The sequence below is a fragment of the Balearica regulorum genome, chromosome Z (genome assembly GCF_011004875.1).
Source record: "Balearica regulorum gibbericeps isolate bBalReg1 chromosome Z, bBalReg1.pri, whole genome shotgun sequence".
Classification (NCBI taxonomy): Eukaryota; Metazoa; Chordata; class Aves; order Gruiformes; family Gruidae; genus Balearica; species Balearica regulorum.
In genome coordinates, this window is record NC_046220.1 from 67,490,756 (window position 1) to 67,518,415 (window position 27,660).

Sequence of the window (27,660 nt, forward strand, 5' to 3'; positions counted from 1 at the left end):
ATCTCTTTCATTTGCAGGTTTGCAAGTTCAAGTTTTTCCCCCACAATAAAGACCACAGAAAAATCTTTCAGTTATAACAGCTTTTACCTGCAACAAAGTGGAAGCTGCATCTTGCAAGCCACATCTTTATACACCCCGAACTGCACATGTAACATTTGACATTCTTCTAAAGAACACAAACTTGCAGATATGGTGGTTAAAGACTATTGTTCACAAAGCCATAACCTTTATTACACACTGATTTAAAAAACCCCTGATGTTAGCTATTTGACTGGATCAATACGCACTAAGGTTGCTTAAATACACTCCTGCTATAAGCAAATATTTTTATGACTTGAATAGGACTATGTTATAGACCTAATGCTGAAGGCAGACATCATCATTTAAAATACTATGTGCAAGCTTCTCTGCTTCCAAATAGAAGAGAGGAAGAGAGAACTGTCTTTTCAAAATCTGAGTGTTAACTCAGTTCAGTTTTACTGGGCAATATTTTTCATTACACATCTACAACATACAACTTTTTTGGACTGCATGCAAAGCGGGGTGGAGCCAGCTAGCATTTCTAAGAGATTCTCGCAGGTACTAGGAGAAACTGCCATAGTAAACTAAAGCAGATTAACAGGGTTATCCTGTTCTACAAGATACATAATTTCTTCAAGAAATGCAACTACTTGCTGGGAAGAAACTGTTCCTCTGAATTCTATCCTACATTTGCAGAAAGGGCTCATAGCAATGTATAAGATCCATACCACTGCTTTCTCTGAATTAGAATTTTAAAGTAATATCCACACACGCCAAATCAGTATCCAGCCAAAGCCACGGAATGCACAATGATGACGTGAATGAAGAGGAGATTAAACTCATAGCTGCACATATATGCTACAGAAAATGCTAGAATTTGAGATGTCTAGAAAATTGTAAGAGGAAAAAAACATTTCTATCAGTAACTGTATTGTAAACCTATTAATAAAGCAGAGTATAAAAGTCATTAACATTCGCTGTTAATATTACTCTCTGTAAGTTTACATATACTAATAGCTTTTAGACAATGCTGACCAGAGGTGATGTAATCTAGAACTGCTTCTTGAATGTGTACTGTTTCCTTCAATGGGTTTCCTACAACATTTTAGGTACTAAACCGTTGAACAGGAACAGCCATGTTTTTATATGCAAGAGTAAAAGGAGACTAGAACAGCCTGTTAAAAATTGTTAGTCACAGACATCTCTGTTGTATCAAGTTTGAATGATCCTTTGATTCATGCTGCATCATTTTACATGTTTCAAGGATAAGATTCTGCCCTCTTTGGTGCAATATTACATGATTAGGTGTATTCCAAGGATTTTAGATTTGCCCTGAAACATCTATTACTTCATGTGGCTGGAAAAAAACCAAGGTAAGACAGCTGATCATATCTGCAAATCACAAAATATGGCACAGATAACAAATTCAGATTCCCAGATTAGTAACATCAAACTTACTGAAAATTCAATGACCATGACGCAGCACTAAAAATGTTTATGGAGTAAACAAACATAACAGATAAGTACGTAAGTTTATAATAACCCTTGTCTATTAAACTTAATCTAAATAAGGAAGACCAAATTGCAGCATCTCCAATTTTAGTATCAATAAGTCTTAATGGACAAAAATCTGATGTCTAGAATCAGGGCTCAGACCGCAACATCTGCTATTGGACTATAAACAGTACAACAACAAAACTAGCATACTGCTGGCACAGTCTAGTAGAAAGAAAATTTCTTACTCAAAAATATTTTGGTTTTTTTTTTTAATGAGTTCCAAAGCAAATAGTTACTTTGCTGCCTACTATACTGTACAATATATAGCAAGCACCACTGCTTGAAAAATTCTTCTGTCTACTGTAATTCAGGATAAAGTGCTATTTGCATTCACAATTTTGTGGAACACTACATCATGAAATTATGCTGGAAAAACATTGAACTATAATTAACAATGAACATAACTGATGATGACTCATGTTTTTGCTGCCACATTGCAACAAGCAAAGAGAATTACTCAGTGAAATACAGAGGTACTGTACCCTATTGTCAATCTTAATTACATATATTCCTTAGAAAAAGGACTTAATTCGAAACTATGATAGTCATGCAGAATTTACAACTAAAGTAAAACCAGTAATATAGATTGAATTCAACATAATTTCTAAAAGCAAATCCAAAGAACTGTCACAGCTTAGAAGTGGATGAAGGTTTAAAGACATAGCGTAACAGTGATATATTTCCAATGCTAAGTAAGTATCCTACTACATTAAACAGTAATGGGGAAATGCATCTGTATCCCAGGACAAAAATGCATTGAACAGACATATAAAAATGGGTAAATAACAGCTTGTTCAAGCCATTTGTTTTGCCTCTGCTCATAAAAACTAGTCTTTCCAATACTGATTTTAAAGAGTTACATAGCTTTAAGTCTGTTCCATGATTTTCAGCACCTATTGTCATTCTTTCCACAGAAATCAGAAGGAAAAATTCAACCCAGCTGCTAGAATGACTTAATGAAAAAAATGCTGCTGGAACCAGAGCCATGTCCTGCAGAACAGATTGTAATTTCAAAGCCAACATTCAAACCTAAAGGTTTTATACAACAGTGAGACAGGTCAGATAGGGAAGGCAAATATATTTGTGGATAAAATACAACACAGATAGAAGAAATGCCTCCCGTGACACAGAAGTTGGCAATTTTACATAGAAGGCTGAGGTGAGAGGGAATCGTGTTTTACTGCTCACGTGGCTCCATTAAAAAACAGTCTAGAAGCAATAGCAGTAACAGTCAGTCCAGTTTTCCAACTTGAAAGAAATATGACTTTCAAAAGCAAGATGGAAAACCAAAATATCTTTTAATAAGTTCTGTATGCACACATTTTTCTCATTTCCTCTTTAATGATTAGCACCAAAAGGTGCCACAATGTACAGGCGCCACCAGAATTTGACAAAGACAACTTCTCATTTAGACCTAGTAATTAATGCCAATGTTCTCCTGCCAAAATTAGAGAAAAAAATGCTACCACAAAAAAAAACCCACCAAAAAACACTTTAAACTTAGGTTTTAATTTAGCCAGCAGAGCAGCCTGTCAAAACATTTCTGAAAGGGAGACTAAAACATCATCTCTGGGGTTATGTGGAGATCAACTATAAAAATGGATTTTTGGAAGGAAAAACAAATCTGGCTTCTATTGCATCACTGCCCTCTGTGTTTTCTTCCACATTTCCCTGAATCCATTTCTATTGTTTTGGTCTCCTCGTATTTTAACTTCCCAACCCTCAACTCTACAGCAACGTCTCTGAGGACAAGCAATCCCATGTCTCATGCACTAGCTTAGGACTTAAGGCACAATTCCCCAGTTCAAGATAACCTACGTAGAGTCAAATGTCAGTCTCCCTACACTCTCTTAACCCTCACCAGCTTCTATAGATTTTCTGACAGTAGATAACACAGTATCTTTCCCATGAACATGTTGGGAAACATGAACATGTTTCCCATGAACACTGTTGGGAATATCTCAGAAACACTAAATAGTTTGAAATGTTTGTAGTGTCAAGTAAACTTTTGATCTACTTATCCCAGATACAAGCAAGCATTTCCTCCATAAATACGCCAAAAGCTAAAAAATGAACACAGGACTTTGGGTTTGTCCCACCTTCCATAGTTTTTTTTCTTTATACTTTCACTTCAGGCAAACCTGAGCTTTTTGTAAATTTGGGGTGAAGGGAAATTTTTTTTCCTTTGTAAACTACAAAGAAAACAGGAGTTTTATCTCATTTTCAGAAAAAGTAGTAAAGTATGTATTTTCCAAATGGAGACAATGTATAATTTTACCTTAACGTTCGATTTCTTACAGAAATTAATAACCACTCCCCATCCAAAGTCATCACCTTCGTTCTTCACCTGAAAACATTACAAGATATTATAACATAACCCATGTATAATCACATCATAGCAATCATATCTCCTTGTATTTCTGATATTTACAACAGCAGACATGGACTATTACTCATCATGAAAACAGTATTTCTTTCAATTCATTGTTGAATGTTTAACAAAAAAACATAACAAAAGTCAAAATTCTTGCTTAGTGCTACACATGTAATTTTTCAAAATGGTAAACTGGCAGACACAAATGAGCCCTGAAATTTCACAGATAGGTAGAGATTTGAAATAAAAACAAAACAAAAGAAAAATCAAGTTACCTTTACCAGTCTTCCTGGCTGTAGAAAGGGCAAGCAATATTTTGGTTTGTGAATATATTCTTCAATCTCTTTAGCCAGTTTTGCAAGCTGCTGTCGGATTTTGTAGTATATGACCACATTTTCTTCATTGGGAATCGCTATTTTGTTGTATTGTCCTTCCAAATTATTCACTCCTATAATAAAAAGTAAAAATCTCATGGAAGTTAGTAACTTCACAGATTTAGAAACCAATGTTTCACTTTCAGATCTACATAACTAGTATTTTGCCACCACTTTTGGTATTCATTTTTTATTTACAATAATCCATTCTCTGGAAAGCTAAAAATCTATAAATGGGTCCATTAAATTTTATTTATAGGAAATTAAATATTAATACTAATTTTTTTAAAATAAAAAAGCTTGAGAAAACGATTAGAAGGCTAGACCCTAATTGTCCAGGAATCACTGATTTAGGGTTGCACCGAAGTCCCACAAAAACTTGCAATGATTTGTAGGAAGGTATTCACTGCCTACAAGCGCTCTTCTACCTCCTTCTATGAAACTAAAATTGCTCAAAGACATCTTCTAACAAGGTGTGTTCCAACAAGAGGAAGTTGTTAGAAGATATTCTTCCCAACCTGTTTTAGGCCCTGATTTCATCAGTTGAAAAATCAGTATTTTCTTCCTTCAACATTTTTATACCTTATAACAAAACTGATTTGCCTAAACAAGCAACATGTTTCATTCTCTCAAACTGGTAATACCACTAGTAAACATAACCAAAGGACACATTATGAAGATCTCTTTTTCCTCTGTACCAACTCACCCTCTTGCATGCTATTTGAATGCATATGGGTGACTCAGAAATCCCACTTCAATGGGACTTAGAGAGAGCTCAGGGAAGTCCTCCATGTATTTAGCTGCCAACTTCTTAAAGAAAAACTTAGCAATCCATACTCATGTCATTATTTCCTCCTTGATCTAAACAACCATTTCTCTCCTTTCTGTTTTTAATTGCAGACAAAGCGATTACAAAGTCCTAATGCCCAGTATGGTGCCTAAACAAAAAATATCCAAGAAATATGAAAAAATGTTCTCCAGCTCCATTTCTCTGTTTAACAATGCTGGAATGCCAGAATGAAGATCTAGGTATGGCAATTGGAACAAGGAGGTTATCAGGAAATATACGTTATAGTTGGCTACTACTGTCTTAAATACTGCACCTGCAACCTAACAGAAATTCTGCAGAGACAACTTAACACTCCCCCATGTCTATCAAAGCTACGTGCGTGCACACACACACTGTCTCTCTTAATATTCAATTAAGGAACGAACACATGAACTGCTCATTCATCGGTGGGAGTTGTTCTTAAGATTCTTATGGGTTAAGTTTTGCAAGAGGCCTCACTCTCAAACACTGACTGTGATCTTTGGAAACTGACTTTGGCTCATGAAAACACACTATTTAAAGATCATGGCTCAAAATTTAGTTACTCAGTGGAGTGCAAATAAAGTCTTAGTCCTCTCTGAATTTTGCTTCATATTTTAATTTAACAATTTTTCCTATACTACACTTAATGCAGTGTGCCTGAGTTCTTTTTAGAGACTGTAATGAGATATTAAAATTATGTTACTTTTAGCTAAGTTCTGCATATCAAAAAGGAATAAGACTTTTCTTCTGTGCATGTTTAACAAGCTGCAAAAATTTTTAAACTGGTTTTTCTTCTTCCTGTCCTACAGTTTAGCAATGTGACATCCATTCTTGTCCGACTCAGAGAGGAAAGCTCCCTTCATAGATTGACAGTGCATACTGATATAGGTACTAAGAACAAGAGGAAATTACTCTTCCTGAAACTGTAACATAACAGCAAATGGTGCAGTGGGGCAGGAACTGCACAGGTATAAACTCATACACATAATGAAGCATAACTACGCAATCTCACAGTGCAGCATCTTTTAAACTGACTCTGGTGAGTACAACATACATTAATACTTACTTTCTACTAATTCTGGAATAGCTCTGTAATGTTGGAACTGGTAGAAAGATTTTTCTAACATGTATTCAGGGTTAATTTCCTCTACTCGAAGCAAGTTCAATACCATGTTGTACGTCAAGTGGAATGCACTGTTTAAAGGATCAGCTGAACCCTGAAAAAGATCCAAGAACATTGTCCAGTTAAAAAACTAAAGGCAGCATATAAGAGCATATCAAATAAATCATGGTGCAGTTTTATATGAGGAGCTGCTTTGCTGGGTAGTACAACTCGTCTTGAATTTAAATTACATCTCATCAAATCCTAAGCAATGTTATTATGCTGAACATGTAACAGTATTTATACATCTCATTGTACCTATAGTTATACTACAATATTATATATCAGATCTGAATGAAGAGTTCTGATGAAAACCTTAGATGTTTCTTATAGTTTATTATTTGGATTACATTGTTTTAACTTTAAAATAATAGTTATTTAACTATTTAAAGCAATCCATTATTTTAACACTCTGAAAAAACTTATTTGCACAACTTTTTCTCTTAAGACTTACTGATAGCATTGGTGTTTTGGGCAGTATGTTCAAAAATAGGTATTCTACAACTTCTTTAACTAAAGCAATGTCTCATTATAAAATTAATTTACTTTGCAGGTTGCTTCGGAGAGTTTGTGGACTCTCCACTTGTGGGGATACATAAAAGCCATCTGGACCTGGTCCTGGGCAGCCTGCTCTAGATGACCCTGCTTAAGCAGGGGGCTTAGACAAGATGACCTCCAGATGTCCCTTACAACCTCAACCATTCTGGGATTCTGTCAAGTTTGATTTTTTTACAGGGTGATATTTACAGGTATTTTGAATAACCCAAGAAGAAAGGATGCTGAGAAAGTATTGTGGAGAAATATCACGTAACTATTCTTTCCCCATTCTTATTTTCTATGAATATCTACTACTGTCCTCTGTCAAAAAGGGGTACTGGACTAAGTAGGTGCATCTTTGGCCTGATTCACCATGGTTGTTATTATGTTCTTACCCAAGAGGAAGACCTCATTATCGTAAGAGCAGCAAACATTTAATTGATATACACTAAAACAACCAGCTATCCAAAGAACGCAAGGAACAGTTAAACCATGTCCAAGGGAGATCTCGAAGACCTCAACACTACAGCCTCTGCATGCAAAGGGCAAACCTGAGAAACTGTCTCTAATTTGTCAGCACAGACGGCCATCCTGATAAAGCAAATAAGAAGTCGCTGCAACCAGATGACAGGGACTCAAAATTTCTTAAGTATGAAATTGCCGAACTGCGATGCATAATCTTTCATCTGAAGTAGCACTGGTATCAAAGGAACAGGTGCCTGAAAGTTCTTCAGAAAGGATCCAAGGGAAATCCAGGAGTTATGAAGCAGAAAATTACAATTTCTGTGCAACAAAAGAATTGGAAACCAGAAGCAACAGACAGCTGGATAGAATATAGCAGAATGGCAGCATAAATAGACTTTTTAGAAAACCAATTTAGATCTCACAAATCTTTTACTGCTCTTTGAAGGTGTTAACAAGTATGTGGATTATCATATCTCGATTCCTGAAAAGCTTATGACAACACACTCCTTACTGCTACCAAACTAATATAATTAAGTCTTTATGGGATTTTAAAAAACCAAACTCTTGTGAATTTACTAAACAGTAAACCAGCCTAATTTAGTATATTTTCAAAACAAAATTTCCTAGTGGAGACTCAAAGAGTTCTGGATTTATAAGAAATCTATAAAAGGCATAGACAGAAAAATAGCAAAGTCTGCTAAAAATGCTACTAGAACACTTAAGACACCAGCAATCCACAGAGTTGCACGACGAGGAATAAAACGGCAAGGGAAATCTAATCTGAAAGTATAAGAAAATGAATAGTTTGTATAGGTTTAGTATGTACTGCTCATGAAGGAGTGGCCTATACACAAAATAAAAGACATTTACTAAATAAGTGTTGCCATTTCAACAAGGTCTGTGAGTAAATTCAGTTATGTTCAAACATTTTAAATGAATAACAACTAAAACCGATAACAAGAAAGTGAGGATATTTCAAGATGTATTTTTTCATGCTTGCTGAAAGTTCAACACATTCTATCAGCCATTTTAGAAGCTCAGAGAGGGCTGACACTGGGAAACATGCTACTCTGCAATTTCTTTTAAGCTCAAGATTTACTTTACCTAAACCCAATTGTACTCTTTTCTCTTGCAACTCATTTCTTCACCTTTTGCTTTACAGTAAGGTATCTAGCAGAGATATTCCCTCATCATACATAATAAAAACAGCAGGCTATTAAAAAAACCAACTAATGATCAGTTTATATATGCAAATGCCGAAATTCAGATTAAGCACTCCCCTAGATCAAGCTAAGTCTAATGGATTTTAAGTGACATTACCACAATATACACATTTTTCTTTCAATTTTAAATGTACAGTTGGGAATTCTGATACTATATCCATTGAGGCACTGATGTCAGATTTATAAGAGATAGTCTGAATCTAAGACTTCTTCACATGTAGGAGATTTAAGAATACTGTAGTCTAATTTGCTTTATGTGAGATACGGAGCCTTATGAGATTACCTTACAAACACCAGAATCCTACTCACTGCATGATTATTTCATCTCAGAAAAAACCTCAGTTGTCACAGAGAAGCCTTCAGCATATGTTTATACTAAGAAAGTACCAACATGAATACATGTAAGACAAGTTTAAGATAAATCATATAGCCTGATATTTTGCTTTCCATGGCCAGTGACTCATTCAGTCATTCTAGCTTACATCTGTGAGCAGATCATAAATACACTTTCACCTCAAGTGATGCACCATAGAATAGAAATACTTCTTAAATTAGATCACAAAATGTGCATTTAAAATAACACCATCAGTTCTGAAATTACCACAAATGAGCTTCTACTAACAGAAATGTGTCAATAAGTACATCAACAGTTGAGGTGCGGTGCGTGGAGGAAAGCTGAAGTTTCTACAGCTGTCTCTGGTCTGATACACCAAACAAAGATGAGAGAACTTCTCTTGCTGTGCTAACCAACATACAACACAGCTTTTTCTCCGTAGACCTAGTAATAGGATTATGTACCCCAGCTCTTCTCTATTTTGCTAAATATATTGGTTATTCTAGGAAAGAGAAATTACCACTCCCTAAAAAGCTTGCTTCTTTACAACAGGGAATACCATTTAAAGAATGGCATTTACTAAAGCATGGCACAGCAATTATGCTAGTGCCAGCTAAAGGTGGGTCAGATTCTTTCCTACAGCAACATCCAGAGCTATAACCAGGAATACACCCACCAGCTAACTACAGCCACCAGCATACCTACAGACCAGCAGAGATGTGGCAAAATGCTGCTGTGACTGCTCCAACCACACTATGAACCCTTCTTTCCATTCCTGACTATGTTACATAGCTTTAAGGCACAATTTAGCTGTGTGCTTGCACAATTACCAACTATTTGAAAAAATAAAATCCTAAGTGTCACATTTCCACTTAAATGCTATCATAAAGTGAGAAAACAATGAACTTTATACAACAATAATATATGCACAGAAGTTGCCAAGAAAGACCAAACAATTCCTGCAGATCCATTTTAAATGCTTTTTAAAAATCAGCACAAATCAACTGAAGGAGTGATTTAAAAACAAGCTAAAAACCCCAGCTATTTCAAAGATTATATAAAGCAGACTTATTTGAGCCAATTGCTGATGTGGCAATTTTTATTTTAAACACATGATCAGCATTTTACAATTTGAAAATAAGATCATTCTATTAAGAGAAAGCAGTAAAAATACAAATCCTGTTTTGGCAACAATTTTGAATTGTTCCTGTTCCTTCATCTCATAAACACGTCTCTACCCAAGTTTCAGAAATTCCTCTTTTCTCAGTGTTGTTCTCTAAGCAATACTACATTCACAATCAACAGTTCTGAGAAGCTTACTTGTTCTGAAAACTGGAACTGTTAGTTCTACAAATTCAATATAACTATAGTAGCTTTACTGTATTACACCTTCAGCACAGCCAGTGAATTCTGCAGTGTGCACTAGTCTCTACTGACTACCCTGGGCTATCAACAGACTTGCATCTAACAGACAGCAAATCACTTGGATGCCCTTGCTTCATTTACCCAGTAACAACATATGGATTGTGCAGCTACATTAGGAAATTCTACAGTATAGAAAAACAACTGTATTTTACTAAGTACACACAAAACATGTATAGACAATCAGCCTCTTCTAGCAAATTACGAAAACTGGCAGGATTATTGAAAAGGCAGTTAGGGTTTATGTAAATACACCTGTCAGATACATATGGTGGAAGGAAGGGAAGAACAGGAGGGGAGGGAAGATGGGGTATATTACTGACAGGAAAATGGAAAATGTGGGCCTTCCTTTCTTAACTTGCTCTTGAAGAGCCTACACAGTATAAAGCGTTCAACTCTTCTGGATTTTGCCTGCTGCTAAGATACAGTAAGAGGCAAATCAGTTTAACTTACACTTTCTAAATGATGGTTTGCTCCTCTTGTGATCTCTTTCTCCGCTCAAGCTCTGTACCACCAGCTCCCATCTTGATTACTTTTCTTTCTTGCTTTCTTAAAAATATTGTGAAGCATGTGCATGACATTTAGCTCACCCTCTACCATAGATCCTCCTGTCACAATTCATCAACCTTCTCTTTGACAAGCTAGGGTATGCACTAATCTGCCTCAAGTTCTCTCATGCTCTGAGGTAGCCTCTCCCTTGTCTCCAGAGAAAAAAGCTCCGTATTATAGAAAGAACGAACCACCAACCACTCATGCAGAAGAGCAGGCAAAAGCCTAACTGATAGAACTGGAAGAGAAGTTGATGAGAAGATGCCTGTTCAAGGCATTCCAAGAAGTCACTCACACACACGCTGTGTCCATGACTATTGCTGATGGGGAACTACCATTCCAGTTCTCCAATCTCCCTTCTGCAAGTAACCCTCCTCCTCACCTCTTCAAAGAGGGCAGTCCCCCTCATCCCAAATCTTCAACAGACAGTAGCAATAGATATATTTCTGAATATTAAAAAACCCAAACAAACCACAAACAGAATGATTTTGCAATCTTTTGTATCCCTCTGAATGAGAACTGCCTGGATACATGAGAACAGCCCGGAGATATCAACTAAAGTTCTCAGAAATTAATGACCTACTTCGTGCGCTTGCAACCACTTCACTTCTTGAGAAATTTTAAGCCAACTTACCAGTAGCACCTTCTCAAGTTTTCCAAGATTTGGGTTGCAAAAGAATGACTGGTTTAAGCTGATAATGTTAAAAATCAAGAACATGACCATAAACAATTCCCTACAGAAATAATATAGTCAAGAACTATCTGAAACTTATAGCTGCTATACATTGTGCCCTGTTTAACTGCCAACAGTTTCAGAACAGAGTCTCTTCTTAACACAATCAAATCACCCAACAGGGCATTTGGCATTTACTAGTCCTACCATTTCTTGCCCACATAAACTAGAAAGATATAAAGACTAAGGAGGAGGAAGATTAGTGTCTGGAATTGATATTCACAGGGTTTTTTCACCTTTTTTTAATTACTGTTAAGACTTGGAAGCCTTGTCTACCCACAGATGTAAGACCCGTCATTGCTGCATTATGACTCGTAGTGTTGAGCTAGATGTACATTTGGTAAGGGTTACCCTGTTTTCTTATAGTGGGAGAAAAATATTTACACTTTCAGAACTGTTCCCATGCAGAGAGAGGAACAAATTTTGCACATAAGTATCCTGTTCTCCAACCGCTCACAGAAAACGCATGTAAAGCTTTCACAGAGAACGTAAGATAGCAAATACTGTCTGAAACTAACTCACAGGCACCTCATGAGCTAACAAAGATGAAAGAGGCAACTTACGAGGCAGCAATAAAGTATCTTTCATAGTGACACAAATCAGATATACTACAGGATATATTTTACACCATTTGGTCCACTGACAGTTTCATTTGCTTATCAGTGTTTCCAGAAATAAGCTGAATGAGTTTCCAAAAAGAAAACAAAGAACTGCTTTACAAAAAGAACAAAGAACAGAACAGATTGATGATTAAAAGGTCTCTCATTTTTTTTCCTCGTAAGGGGGAAATAAGTACACTTAGCTGTGACAGTCATCATTAGGAATGTCTATGAAAAAAATCATTAAATAAAAAGGCAAGTGACTGCTTGATACATCTGTACAACACAAATACCTTTAGAGAAATATTAATTAACAGCACACATTTTTTCCACATATCAATGATATAGTTACCACATCAATAATCAGATCTCTCTCAGAAATATTAAGAAACCCCTGTACAGTTACACTGAAAACAGGATTATCCTGAGCTACATTAGCATGACTGTAAGACCCTCTTCTGCAAGGTTATTTATAACAGACAATGGTAAGTGCTATTTTAAGCACAAATTATTACCAATCTGGCTCACTGCTTTGCCCTGAAAACAGTTGCACCCAACACAAACAGAAGCCACTGTGGGTGGCAAAATACTGCTTTAGCAGGCTTTGCAGATGAAAATACCTCAGGCTTGGGTTCCACAAATGCTCCAGTTGTAGTAAGAGACTTAAAAGGAAAAAAAATGTATCTCAATTTCTCTTGTGTGCAACTACCATCATCTGAAGTTAGTTCTGAACAACTGAACTTTTCAGTCATTTACCCTGTCTAATACAGTAACTCCTACCATTGTAACTATCCTTAATTTTACTTCAGGCTGGTAACTCCAAATTCTGTTCTTCCCTTAAGCCGTTCGTCTTCTTTCTGAACTGAACACAGAAAAATCTATAAAAACCCCTACACACTTGTAACAAGGCATCCCAATTTAACAGAGCAATATTTAAACTCTCACGCAAATATATAAAATACTTGTAGTTTTAAGTAACACTAATATCATACTTAAAAATTTAAAAATTAGCCCGCTCTAAACCAGGATCATAACATTGCTACATGAATTTCTCTGCACAAATGGATGGGGGAGACGGGGACCGGGAACGTAACTGCCTCCAAAAAGCAATTATTTTGGATCTGAGCTGCTCTGGTAACACTATAACTGTATTTGTATAATACATTTTAGAGAATACTTTTTCTCCTCCTAAGTTGGATCAATTCAAAGAAAGCTGAAATGGGAAAAAAACCCCAATGGTATCCATATCTGCACTCCGAAGCTAGCTGAGATCCTCAACACTCATTGGTTTCAGATTTGCTACTACAGGTATCAGGCCTGTGATGTGACAATTTATAATTTCAGTAAATATGCAGTATGTTTTAACTCAAAGAAAATGTGTGCCCTAGCAAAGACTACATACTTCTACAAAAAGTTAACGTAAAAATAAATTTTAAAAAGGAACTTTACCTTCTGTTCATCTCACACTTACCTTTCCTGTTTTAAGCATAAAAAGTCAAAGAAAAAAAAACATTTACATTCGCAGTGATGAGCTTACCAGAATAAAAGAAAGTTTCCCAAAAATCTGTCAGCTGGGGGGAAACTGCTTTCCACAGATTGACCTAATAAAACTTCAAGTAACTTGTGGTATTAACAAGCAGAAACCACAATTAATAAATAATACCAGCTAGCTTAGTCCTACTGGCTCTGGAAAAGCCTGATGTGAAGTTCAAGACTGACTAATCATTTTTACACGCTATCTGATGTGCCCCACCTTCCCACATTTTGGTTGCAAACATCAGGAAGAAAAAATACTTGCTGTTCTCTCCTACCTGCTGGCATGCATAATTATGCACAAAACTGTGACCCTGTTCATGATGGCATCTGAGTATGTTCCCCTTAAAACAGCTGAATTCTCTCCATGATTTCATGCTAAAATCTTGTTGACTTTAAACAAATTTTAAATTAAGTTTAAAGATTAAGTACATTCCCAAATTGAAGCCTGGAAAATTTCCACAGTGCAAGCTTCACAAGAACAAGGAAAGTCTGGCAGTTTACAATAAAAGTAAAAATAAAAATTTCACATTAAAACTATTTTTTTCTGAATTTTGATAAAGTATCCAAAATGTTTGTTCTCATCTATGTCACAGCTTTAGATTAGGAAGAACATTATACTGTCCTCAAAACCCTAGTGACAATTTATTTCTTTATATTTTGCAATGGCTTTTCCAACAAGTGTTAGTGACAACCTCCAGCAGAAATCTCTTTCTCTCTCAAACGAGGCTTTGGTAAATTTCTCAGATCCTGAGACATCTGAGGTTTTTTCCAAGCTTTAAGTCAAACCAAAGGACAATAGTATGATTAAGCTAGCTTGTTAAGCTGATGTTTGCAGAGGAACTGTATGCTGATGGAAGACAGTCTCACTAGAAGGCTTCACCTGTTGTCTTGTACATAGTCCCAAACAACAAGATTAACGGGAAAGCTGTTACTTCTTAGAAGTTATGGGAAATGAACTGAAACACCAGTTTTCATCTCTAGAAACATCTTTAAAGCATTTGGGGAAAAGTAAATGGAAAATCTGCACACAGTACAGTTTTAAAAGGTGTGGACAACCAGCAGTACTAAAGACTCTGCGGAGCCTTTATCATAGAAGTGAAGCGATAAGTTGTACCATTCCACACCAATTTCAATACAGATCACCAGATTTTGCGCAAGAAAATATTATTCATAGACATTCTATCAAGATATCCTCTTGCCAAAGAATCTTGTGCTGCAATTAAACTGCCATCCTGTTCATTTGCCTAATACAATAGAACAACCTAAGAGTCAAAATAAAATACAGAAGACCAGATGGATTTCTAACAGGCCAAATAAGCATAGTACTGCCAACTCTATAAATGAAGGCACTGCCAAGGAGCCAGATGTAGCTAGTGGAATCTCTCCTACAGCTTGGCATCGGGGCACTTTACGTTCCATACGCAAATGACAAGGAAAGCATAATACTGTATATTTTATCTGGCTAGATGAGTGTTTTCTTTCGATTTTTCAGTCCATCTAACTTCTGCTGTGAAGGAATAAGTAAATGCAAAGAACTGATACACTCAAATTCAAGGCTCAAAAACCTACTTACATTAGCACATTTTCTTTCATTATACAATCATTCCTTTGCGTAACATAATTAGTTTAAGATTTTTGTGTTTTAGAGACATAACAGATTACCACCGTTCAGTAACTCAATTGTCTCTGAAGGAATACACATTTGTAACATGGCTTGAAACCAACTAGAGAGATTCTTCTCTAGTTTCAAAGGCCATCTAGCACCAAAGAGAAGCTTTCTACTCCCTACCTCAACTAATACAATGTAACTAAAGATTTTAATTAAGGAAGCAAAAAAAATTTCGTGTAAAATATTTTAGTATTATGCTAATGTAAAACTATAATTTACTGTCTTCAGAAAGCTATCCAACAGAATGGTAAGCATTTAGTTTTATAGATTTGGCAAGTCACTGGTTTACTAAATATTCAGTGGTCAAACAAATGCTAAGGATAAACAAAAAAAAACCTAGTTACACCACAGAAGACAAATGTACGTTATTGAGTTTAAGAAATATTTATAAATATCCCTCTTAAGAACTGCATCTAAGATTTGAACTTTGAATTTAAGTTTGAAGTAACAGGGCCACAGTCAACAGCACAGCTGCAGCAACACTGCTGGTACTGAAATACACTCAAAGCTCCGACTTCACTGACCCCCAGTGTTAGGCAGCTGATAATTTACCAAGATGATTAAGGGACTGGAGCATCTCTCAGATGAGAAAAGGCTGAGAGAGCTGGGTCTGTTTAGCCTGGGGAAGAGAAGACTGAGAGGGGACCTTATCAATGCTTATAAATATCTAAAGGGTGGATGTCTAGAGGATGGGGCCAGACTCTTCTCATTGGTGCCCACTGACAGGACAAGGGGCAATGGGCACAAACTGGAACCCAGGAAGTTCCATCTCAATATGAAGAAAAACTTCTTCACTCTGAGGGTGACCGAGCAGTGGAACAGGCTGCCCAGAGAAGTTGTGGAGTCTCTTTCTCTGGAGATATTCAACCCTAATGCATGTCTGATCCAAACCATTTCCTGACTACTGGAGCAAAATGTCTAGGAGTAATGTTATCACAGAATGGTGCGGGTTGGAAGGGACCTCTGGAGATCATCTAGTCCAACCCCCCCTGCTAAAGCAGGATCACCTTGAGCAGGTTGCACAGGATTGCGTCCAGGTGGGTTTTGAAGAGCTATGATTAAAATGTGCTATGTAAATGTCTTATTCTCAATACGTCGGTGGTTTTCCCTATAAATCTTTAGCTTATCCTGGAGCAAAGCCACAATACTTGATGTGGCAGCAAAATACTACCACAAGACATGATCATGATCTTACTACAGACAGCAAGTAAAACTTAATTCAGACACACCTAACGATGAATACAAAATGTGAATATTGAAGAAATGTTGGTCTGTATACACTCTTGGCACGTTTTCACATGAAATTTCCTCTAAGGGTTTTGCATTTAAAAAGGAAAATAAGTATTTTTTAACGTTGTACTCTTCATCTCATAAAAGATTACTTTTACTGCCTTTTCAGCAATTGGCTGCATAGTTACAGAAGCCACAGAAGCGTGAGTACCTTCATTATAGCCCCTTCTGATCTTTTTCGAAGAAATCTTAAATTCAGTCCTTTCTCACAAGTGAAGTAGTGTGAAAAATGAATGAAATACATTAATTCATTTAGATCAGTGGAGAAGAACCAAGAGATAATATAGAAAGCAAAAAAGTTGCCATTATTTTCCCTTTTGTTTCTTCTAATTCAAAAGGAAAAAAAAAAAAATCAAAGGGGCTTATAGTTTCAGTGAAGGAAACATTTTTATTATTTTGTTAAAATCTAGACAAAAAGTAGAAATAATATCAAAAAATGGAAGTGATCTACTATTTCCTTTTTTGTCTTAATTCATGCAGATTGAGTTCTATCTTGTTCTATCTTTCTTAAACTACTGAACTTAGAAACTTGAAAAACAATCTTCTGAATGGTTGAGCTTATAGAGTGACCGCATGAAGTCTGAAGAAAAACAATTGTAATATCAATTTTTCTTAAGCTATTTACAACCATTTCATATAAATTAACTTTTGGGGGATATTCTTTATAAACTAAAAGTTACACATATGCAAAATTAATGCTATTTATAAGGAGTGATTTTTTCTTCTCTCATTTTGCATCTCCTACTGTTTAATTTTTCAGCTGTGGAAGCATAAAGTTATAAAGCCTTTACTTAAATAAGTATGCCACAAAATTTCATCTATTTTTAAAACAGCTTAAAAAACCTCATATAAAGACAGTTAAAGTAGTCTTCATACTTCTTAGAGATGTACACATACATTTATTTGTTTACAGGCAGACTTAATGTATGTACTAAGTTCAAAACCTAATGCTACCATACATTAATGGGTCCCAATATTTTTGAAATTTACTAATTTCTGGTTAGTAGCTATAATGTAGTACTCACACAAATTCTGATTTTAAGAAGGTAAACATTGCCTGTGTGTAACACTGATCTAATATACACATTTATTATGAATCAACAGGTAGCCCTGACAGAGCAAGATATACAACAAAGAATCCACATCTGCATAACTAACAGCAGCCATGTACATACTTTCTCCCTTTGTTCTTCATTTGTCTGAACACAATAGGGAAATACTGGCAACTGATTCTTTGGGGGGGCAACAAATACACGCCTTATATTAACAGGTGGACTTAAGGTGATTCCCACAATTTATACAAACTTTAATACTACTTTAAGTGCTGTTTTAACACAAATGACCTGCTATTTGTACCAAGGCTACAAGCTCCTGAACAGCGTGCAGAGTAACTCCAAGTTTTCAATTTTAACATGCATGTACAATTAACATAAGCAGTCTAAGACAGGCAACACACACAACGGAGTATTATGCTTCGTTATGGTGATTTTTGCCATGGGATTTAAATAGAAGTGTAATGAGTGCAATGTATCACATTCAAATTATAAAGCAAGAGGGCAAATTGCAATAACCTGTAATAACTTAACATTACTGTTTGGGGAAGCCCTATTATCTAATCCCCTTCTCAACTACAAGAGTGTTTTTTACAGTCTGTTGTTTTCCAAACCTCAAAGTTTCCTATGAGCACTATCAATTTCTCCATAGTTAATTTTAGCTAACTTACAGCCATCTCACTCTTATTTATGTAGGTCATTTTTTGCGTGACTTTGTCCAGTTTGCCTGTTATGCTGAAAAGTCCATTAGCAAAGTTTTATTTCTCTATAGAACCAGGCCTTTAGTAATTCTTGTGAAAGCTCAGCAAACCTTTTCTAGTTCAGCAATATCCTTAAAGTGACTATGGTCAGCAAGAAATTAACAGAATGCTACAGTAGTAGTGATATCACTAGAAAACATGGTATAATTCTACCTCTTCTGCCTGAGATCTCTTTTATACAGAGAAGGATGATACTAGTCTTCTAATTTTGTTTCACAACAGAAACTCCTGCTCTAGTGAGAATTCAGTGAAAGCACATACTTCTTAAGAGTTGTAATCTCCTACCTGCATGATCTACATACTTTTTGTTGTATGTGTATGATTTTAAACATTACTTAAATGACAATAATCTTAGTGGGGAGGAAAAAAAAATAAAGTGGAAATAGAGCTAATTTCTCTCCTACCTTCAAAAGCTGCTTGCCAATTGTTGGACTCATTTTTTCATCCACCATAAGAATTACTATTCCTCTGTCATCCATACCTCGGCGTCCTGCACGACCTGACATTTGAATGTATTCACCTGAGGAGATCTAGAATAAAATGAGAAAAAAAATTAACAAGCATTAGAAAAATAGCAAGAACACATAAAGGGCCATTTACAATTATACAGTAAATGACCATCATGTATAAAAATAGCAGAGTTATCTAAGACACAAGCTTTTCACAGATTGAATTCATTACTCACAATTGATCACTAAGCTACTAAGATATAAATCCATGACTATGAATAATGTATGTCAGCAACATGAATTAACTAATGCTACAGTGATTTCCGTAACACGATGCATCATTTTAATAAGCACAAAAAAACATTCTAATGTCTTATGTGATGGAAAGTTGCTGGGCATACTGGAGATTATTAATAATGTAATACACTTTCAACATACTAATAATGCATCTTCACCATCTTCAAATAAAGTATTGTTTCATTCAAATGTAACGTTAAAATACTGATACCTAGCAAGAGCAGTATTTCTATGCCTACTAACTGTGAAACTGAAGAGGTTATAAAGAACTGGGACATGGACAAGAGCCATCTATAAGTGGTTCCTTATGTCTCAGTAAGTTATAAAACATTTTTTTTTTTGTCATCTGTGGAACCTGTATTCCCAACAACTTCCTGAGTTTCACTTTAAGTCAGATCTCAAAAACTATTTCAGGAATCTGTGCAAAATAATTTTAAAAGCAAGAGTTCCACACATCTGATACCTCACAGGTAGCTAATTCTCACATGTATCTTAAGGACATACACTCAGACTGAATGAATCGTGAAACTGAACAGCCCAAACTAAGATCGAAGAGATGTTTACTTCATAATGCACACACCAAGTGACTTGTCCTGTTTGCTGCAATTTTCCTATCTATGGAAGATGACACTTATTTACAAGGCTTTGCTGTGATGACTTGTACACCCTTATTATTTCCATGTGAATCATATATCTGGTTTTAGCGTTTAAAACTTAAATTATTTGTTTTCCAGCTGTTTAAGAATGTGTCTATCCCTCTGCACATTTCTGTCTTTCTATGGGCTACCCAAAATATTCTGCTGTAACAGAACTCAATACTCTCCTGAGGTAAATACTCTCTTTTCTTAGGTCTGTAAAGACCTAGATTTAGCGATCATTATGATATGATACTGAGCCCACTTATCCTCCACATTCCTCTGACACAGAATAAAATACTTAGGTCTCACAGTTTTGGAGAAGTTGTGAAGAAGTCTTCATCTAATCCAATGTCCACTGCTAACCTATGTTTCATGCCCTTTTGCTGTATCTACTAAAATAAATAATCTCATGCATAAGCGGAGGAATCTTGTCTTCAGGAATCTGTACACTCATTATAAATGGATTAGTTAAAAAAAAGATAGATTTTTGAAAGAAAAAATTTTGTACTACATTGAAGTGGATATGTCAAGTGTAAATGTAATCATAATAAGGTTTAAATAATGCAATTCAGTCATTCTACAGAACCTGTTTTTCACTTACCCATCGGAAATCTTTTCCATCAAATTTGCTTGCACTTGTAAATAGCACAGTCCTGGCTGGCATATTAATTCCCATTGCAAAAGTCTCTGTTGCAAATAAAGCCTAAATAAACAGACTAAAGTTAAGCAAGTGAAAACTAAGGCTCTTAAGCAAATGTCTAAATAGTCAGAGATTGCTACACAAAACGTCTCCAGATTTTACTATTTACTTACAGTCAATATAAGAACATAGGTGCATTCAATAGTTAAAAACTGGACCAAAAACATTCTCTCCCCCTTCCCTTATTTCTTCTGGGAAAACATGAGAACTAGGAGATGGGACCACGTGAAAGACGCCAAAAGAAAACACGAGGGAGTGCAAGTTACATTAATGAAAAATAATAGTTAATTTCCACATTCCAAGTTTGCAAAAAGGAAATAGCAGTTAGCTACCCAAAAAACCCCCCACAACTTTCATCTAAATTTAGATTTTTCTGCCCTAAGGGACACACATTCAACCAACAAACAGCTTGGTAAGTGTCTACAGTTATTTATAGGAATAAAATCATCATAAAACAGTTGAAGAAAATGTTAGACATTGTAATTTTAAATACTTCAGAATAGAATTTGGAACACTTAAAACTAGAGCTGTAATTGTGCACTAACGTCAGACACATAAGGCAAAGTATTAAAGACTACAAACTTTTCCTTATAGAGAGGAAAAAAAGAAAACCAGCTTCAAGAATCATTTTTTCAGGGAAAGATGGAGGCATTTATGCAAATATTTGCATTTCTCAAGGGAAGGGATCTGCAACGAATGACAGGAATTAACCTGTGCCACTGGAACAGCTACAGGCTTCCAGAGGTACTGTGTATACTTGGAGAACCCAGTACGTAGATCCACAGAACAGAGCCTTTCCTTTCATATGCATGTAGCTCTTCTTAAAATTATGTACTTACTGGTCCACATAATCTTCAAAAAAGGTTTTGGTAAGTACTAAGGCCTATGCTTTCTGCATAGAAGTACATTCAGAACACAAAGCATTTTTCAGTTTGGCTTGTGCAATTAGTCTTTCACCTTTTCCAGTCAAGGAGCAGATCTCCACTATGCTACTAGAGTACATTCTGAGCTAAGCCATACTTCTCTGTTTTTCATGTTTACCAACTGTGTATAAACAAAAAAGAGAAAAATCTAAATATGGACGTGAAATATATACCTTTATTAGGCCCTCAGAGAAAAGAATTTCTATGGTTTCTTTTAAGATAGGAAGCAGACCGCCATGATGGATACCAATTCCTCGCTTCAGAAGAGGAAGTACATGTTCAACCTGGGAAGAAACATATAAACACCAGTAAACAAATATTAATATTCATTACTAAAAAATAACGCCTTCTTTAAAACCTCAACAATGCCCTTAGTGTTCAAGTAATTGACTATTTTCTGATTTTAAATACAATAAATACCTCTTCAATACTGTTTTCCAGTTAGAACTAGGAATGTTATGAAGGGTAAAGCCAGAGGCCAATCTCTTCAGTAGCAGACTAGTCTTAAATTGGGTTAGGCCAACTGCGAAGTTATGCCCTGATTTACACATGCAGTTAGTATTTGAATTTGCCTCTATAAAATATAATAATGCCTCATTTAAAATAATTTTGAGAAATAGTGATCCTATTACATATAAGATACTGTGTTTCAATTTTAGTTGCAGTGATTTCACTCATTGATACACCCTGTAAAACAGTGAAGTCAACACCTATGAGAGCCATACAAAGAAATTCAGGCTGTAAATGACTGAATTCATCTCTTAAACTCTAAAAACATTAAAACTTCAAACAAGTATGTACATAAACCTAGCTCCGCCTCCGTTTTTTTCTTTGAAAACAGACCCTTATTAACAATCTATTAACCACCCCAAAACTAATTCTGAGAATATGCTTTTGTGGTATCATTGTCTGTAGAGACCAAGAGAGATTACTTGGATGTAATGCCACTGCTAGAAGCTTACAAAAAAAGCCCAGCACACACCACCTTCCGTACTGGATTCCCATTTTCCATTTTTGTCAAGTTCACAAACAAAATAATGGATTGAGAGCAGCCCTGAGAGAAGAACTTGGGGGTGCTGTTTGATGAAAAGCTCAACACAACCCAGCAATGTGCGCAGCAGCCCACAAAGTCAACCCTGTCCTGGGCTGCATCAAAAGAAGCGTGACCAGCAGGTCAAGGGAGGTGATTCTGCCCCTCTGCTCTCATGAGACCCCACCTGAAGTACTACATCCAGCTCTGGGACCTCCAACATAAGAAAGACATGCAGCAGCTGGAGTGAGTCCAGAGGGCCAAGAAGCTGATCAGAGGGCTGGAGCACCTCTCCTATGAGGACAGGCTGAGAGAGTTGGGGTTATTCAGCCAGGAGAAGAGAAGGCTCCAGGGAGAGCTAATTGCGGCCTTCCAGTACCTGAAGGGGCCTACAGCAAAGCTGGAGGGGACTGTTTATCAGGGAGTGTAGTGGTAGGACAAGGGGGAATGGCCTTAAGCTGCAAGAGAGTAGAATTAGATTAAATATTAGGAAGAAATTCTTTACTGTGAGGGTGGTGAGGCACTGGAACAGGTTGCCCAGAGAAGTTCTGGAGGCCCTATCCCAGGATGTGTTGAAGGCCAGGTTGGATGGCGCTTTGGGCAACGTGGTCTGGTGGAGGGTGTCCCTGCCCATGGCAGGGGGTTGGAACTAGATGGTCTTTGAGGTCCCTTCCAACCCAAACCATTCTATGATTCTAGGAAAATGTTGAATCTGAAGCACATGGGCATGGCCAAAAACTAAATGGTTGTTTTTTTCAAGGACAAATTGCCATGCTCACAATAAAGATCACTACATTAAGGAAATTATGGACACATATAAATAAAGGAAAGAGGGGGTAGAAAGAAATTGTAGTTTTAGTATTTGTTACAAAAGTACTGAATCCTGTAATATTCTGGCTATTCAGAAGCTTGCATTTTTCCACTGTAAAGATAGTCACTATGCTTAGTCATTATACAATAAATGAGAATGCAGATGCACCAATTCAACTTTTCGAAAAGCAGTAAATACCTGATAACATGCATACTGCACTCTCATTTGAGCTATTTCCAGACTGTTTTAACCCAGATCTCTCTTTATAAGCCCTTATGTTTACTTAGAAACATAATTAAGAAAAACCAAAACACAGGCATATAACATTTTGGCATATGTCATTTGCTGGAATCACAACTGGAAGGAATCCTAATCACCGAGTCCTATTTCACAATGCCAAGGAACAATGCAAGAGATATTAAAACCTGGGGAGATGAATGAGAGTATTCAGTTTATGATTTCTGTACTCACTACAAAAGACCCGCAGCCTCAAAAGTCGCAGAAAACAGGAGAGTAGCAGCTACCCCTGCTCAATCTCCACTCACCTGAGGAAGCTTTTTGTCTTCATCTGACAGACAATCAATGGCATTATTGAACACTTCTTCAACCATCTTTTTTTCTTCATCTAAGGAGGGAATTTTTAAGTTACTACAAAATCTAGAAGGCTAATACCTTATGTAAATAAACCATTACCACATCGTAATATTTACAAAAGTTTACAATAAAAATAAGACAACTGTGAAAAACAAAACCACCTACATTGGGTCAGACTGTCAGCACTTCAACATGAGCCTGAAGAGGCGTAACAGTAACCAGAAGTAGATGCTCAGGGAAAAGCAAAACAGAACAAATCTGGCAGGATAATGCAAATTTCAGCTATTTCCAAGCTTGGGATTTCTCAGTTTTATGTACTTTGTGTCTATGTCATAAAACTCCCCACTCCTCTTCTACCTACTGGTCCCTGTCTACATGGACATAGAGGGTCTTCCTCTTCCCCATTAATCCTCAAAGCATACACCCTTTTTACTTATGTAATACAAATATCAAGAACATATATTAAGAGGCATGACTGAAGAAAACATACAAAAATGCATCTCTGCACTTGTGCATATCTTTACATTTTCTGACAGAAATAGTGTTGCATTATTTTGCAATGCTGAACCAGAACATGCAAAGATTGGAGCAAGTAAGCAGGCAAGAACTCTGAACAGTTCACAAACATGAAATGATACACCGATTTACAACAAATTCCTTATTTTTGTTACAACTCCTAACATTTCTGAGAAGTGATGAACTTAAACTTGTTTTCCCAGCTTGGTCTTAATCCAAAATGAAAAAATCTTCTTTGTTTACCTTTTGGGTTTTTCTTTGAGAAGGGGAGGAAAAAAGAAAACTGATTGAATAGTTGAGAAAGAAGAGTCTAGTGGTTTGTTACAGTTCTTTTGACTTTGAAAGAATACTCTTTTTTCTAATGGATATAACATGAAAATTTTGGGAAATACATTTGTTTATGATCAGTCTTCTCCCATTACAGATAAAAGTTTCTCGGAACTCTTATGCTATCATTACACTGAATTGGATTTTGGAGAAAGAAATAAAGTTTAAAATAGAGGAACAATTCAACATTGTGATGAACGAGTACTCTTTGTGCACCTACAGTTTCCTACTGAAAACAGCATGAGGTACTGGCATAGTGAATGAAAAAGAAATACACATTGTTAATTTGCTTTTACACAGAAAGTTCCAAAGAAAATAGAAATATCTAACCAGAGTAACATTTTACATCAAACTACAATTGTGAATACAACCATATTTTATTTATCTGTACCTGTATTGAAATCTAACTTTGTCATTTGAAGTGCATAGGCTTCACAGTCTTTCTTACTGAAGCTGAAAATAATCACAGGTTGGAAGTTCCTTTCCATGATCATCTTCACAATCTTAAAAACATTTGAGGGACCTGCAGAGAGATTACATTAATTTATATGTAGTTTTAGCAGAAGTATCTTATGGAATAATTGAGACACAAGCACAACTTGCATGTAACTTTGTTGTATTATACAAAAAGTTACTTAGAATGGAATTCAAACTCACCTTTTGTTCCTCCTTTCCTGCCTTTCTGGTCCCCTTTTGCTAAGTCTCCTGCATCTCTAAGCACCTGCATTGCTGTGTTAAAATTATCGTCTCTGAAATCTCCCTAGATATAAAAACACAACCATTGTAAGCAATTATTTCTTACATATAGCCCACTTAAAAATACTTAGTGCTTTGCATAGCCAGTACCATTACCCCGTATTTACAGGCAGAAGGACAAAAACAATGCATAAGCTAGCAAGTGAGTTTACTAGGTCAGCAGCACAGTTCAGAATCACACTGGTGTCTCTGAAATTATTGCTTATTGTTCTATCCACCAAATCATCAACCATGCCAGACCTGCTGAATGATACAATACCAAAACTGACTTTCAGGAATGTCTACATGAAACTGCACTGCCCAATGAAGACCTAGCTTCAAGTGCATTACTATTATTTATGGAATTACCTACTGCTGTGCAAGTCAATGATGAATTTTAAACAAGTTGTTACTTCAAAATCACCTGAAGACACAAAAATATTTTGCCCCGTCAACCAAAGTAAAATTTAAATGCTACTACATTTTGAGTGAGAAACAGTTCAAGAAACATCAGCTACTTTGCAGATTTACAGAAAGCAGCATGCACTTTAGAGAACAAAGCAAGGATGAGGGCACTTAAGACATTTTAGCAAAGTATTACTCAGCTGACTATATGACGTCAGATAATAAAACAAATCTCTTCTATGAGACTCCAAAAATCTAAACAGCAATTCAGAGATCACTGTTACCCATTTGTACTTCATTTTAACACAAACATCCTTTGTACAGGTAATTCAAAGTTTGCAAGAGATCAAGCTTGTGACTGATATGGGAGGAAAAAGGTATTTCAAACTGAATATTCCTTACATTTTCATCAACAACCAGATGCAGCCCATCTCCTCCTGCTGGGAATATATAATGCTGCAGTGGAGTGGGTCGATAGTCTGTGTAAATCACATGGCAAGGCTATAAAGAAAAGAACAGCACACATATAAATATTTAATGTTTCTAATTGCATTATAAAAACGCTTGATGGAAAATCCAATTACTATTAAAATACATCTCCCTAAAAGCCAGAAAGCACAACTCACAGAAACTAAAATAACAAATTCTCTTTCATGAATATGGAGTTTTTACTAATGACGTTGCTTTAGAAAATGAATGTTTGCAAACCCTTTAGATGAACACAAGTTGACTACAAAAATGCTTTCTCATGAACACAACATGTAAGGACAGGTAATATTTCCCTCTGTATTATTACACAGGCTTGAAATCCTAACACCTTTTAAAACCAAAGGAAAAACTGTTGATTTCTACTTTGTAAAAAAGCCTGCAGCATTTCTTATACCACCTAAAAAAGGCAAACGGTAGAATTTTAGAAACATTTAAGGCTTTAATAGATGGAGAAAGCATGTTTAGAAAAAAATAAACAAAGCAAATCTGCTTTTAAAAAACCACCCCACAGTTCTGCAAAACAAAGCAAAGGTTTTGTGCCAATCTTAAATAGACATCTGTTATACCACACTCCTTTCATCACAAACAACATAAGAATCAATCTTTGGGATATTTTTAAACCTCTTGTGGATATTAGCTTCCCTAATTCCTATATTCCTTGCTGCAAAAGCATCTCTTAAAAAAACAAAATAAATTAAACCTAATGGTTACATGACAGGATAGATGTCTTACATTCCTCCTTCTCACTTTGTTTGCACACACATATAGTATTTTCTACAGATTTATGATTTAACTTGTGCATCGCCTTTTTACAGAGCTTTTCAAACAAATTCTCCAAATAATCTCCTATCAGCCCTCCAAAAATCAGAGTACATTCATCATGTTTCATAACTCAGAATGTTTGTGTCTAAATAAGTATGGAAAACGAACTTTAAAGAAACAGCTTCAATGTTATGTAAAACCAACACCCAGTATAGCTGCAAAAGCTAATACAACTAGAGAAGCCAGGAGTGATCTATACCATCACTTACAAGCAGTAAGAAGATGACTAAAAAGATGCTCAAAGGCACCGTTCTCATCAATCAAAGAGACAGTATTATGCCCCAAGACAACAAGAATGGAGGTATAGCAGATGAGAAACATTACCTGTTTGTGAAGGTGGCAGATCCATTCAGCAAACTGACGGGCATTTGGAATAGTTGCAGAAAGGAAGACATAGTGAACATTGTCAGGAAGCAAAATAATTGTCTCTTCCCAAACCACACCACGTTCTGAAA

The 27,660-nt window shown here is 36.0% G+C and overlaps 1 protein-coding gene across 1 annotated transcript in view; it reads right to left on the minus strand.

Moving 5' to 3' along the window:
* MTREX (Mtr4 exosome RNA helicase) overlaps positions 1-27,660 on the minus strand; it is a gene marked incomplete at its 5' end in the record, with an annotated part of 50,943 nt that overhangs the window by 12,531 nt on the left and 10,752 nt on the right. Inside the window, 11 exons of the mRNA XM_075740927.1 lie at positions 3,857-3,925; positions 4,228-4,400; positions 6,204-6,354; positions 18,874-18,999; positions 20,455-20,556; positions 21,650-21,760; positions 23,863-23,942; positions 25,146-25,277; positions 25,412-25,514; positions 26,297-26,395; positions 27,530-27,654. Of these exons, the coding sequence (XP_075597042.1) occupies positions 3,857-3,925; positions 4,228-4,400; positions 6,204-6,354; positions 18,874-18,999; positions 20,455-20,556; positions 21,650-21,760; positions 23,863-23,942; positions 25,146-25,277; positions 25,412-25,514; positions 26,297-26,395; positions 27,530-27,654 (1,271 nt within the window). The remainder of the gene's footprint in view (positions 1-3,856; positions 3,926-4,227; positions 4,401-6,203; positions 6,355-18,873; positions 19,000-20,454; positions 20,557-21,649; positions 21,761-23,862; positions 23,943-25,145; positions 25,278-25,411; positions 25,515-26,296; positions 26,396-27,529; positions 27,655-27,660) is intronic.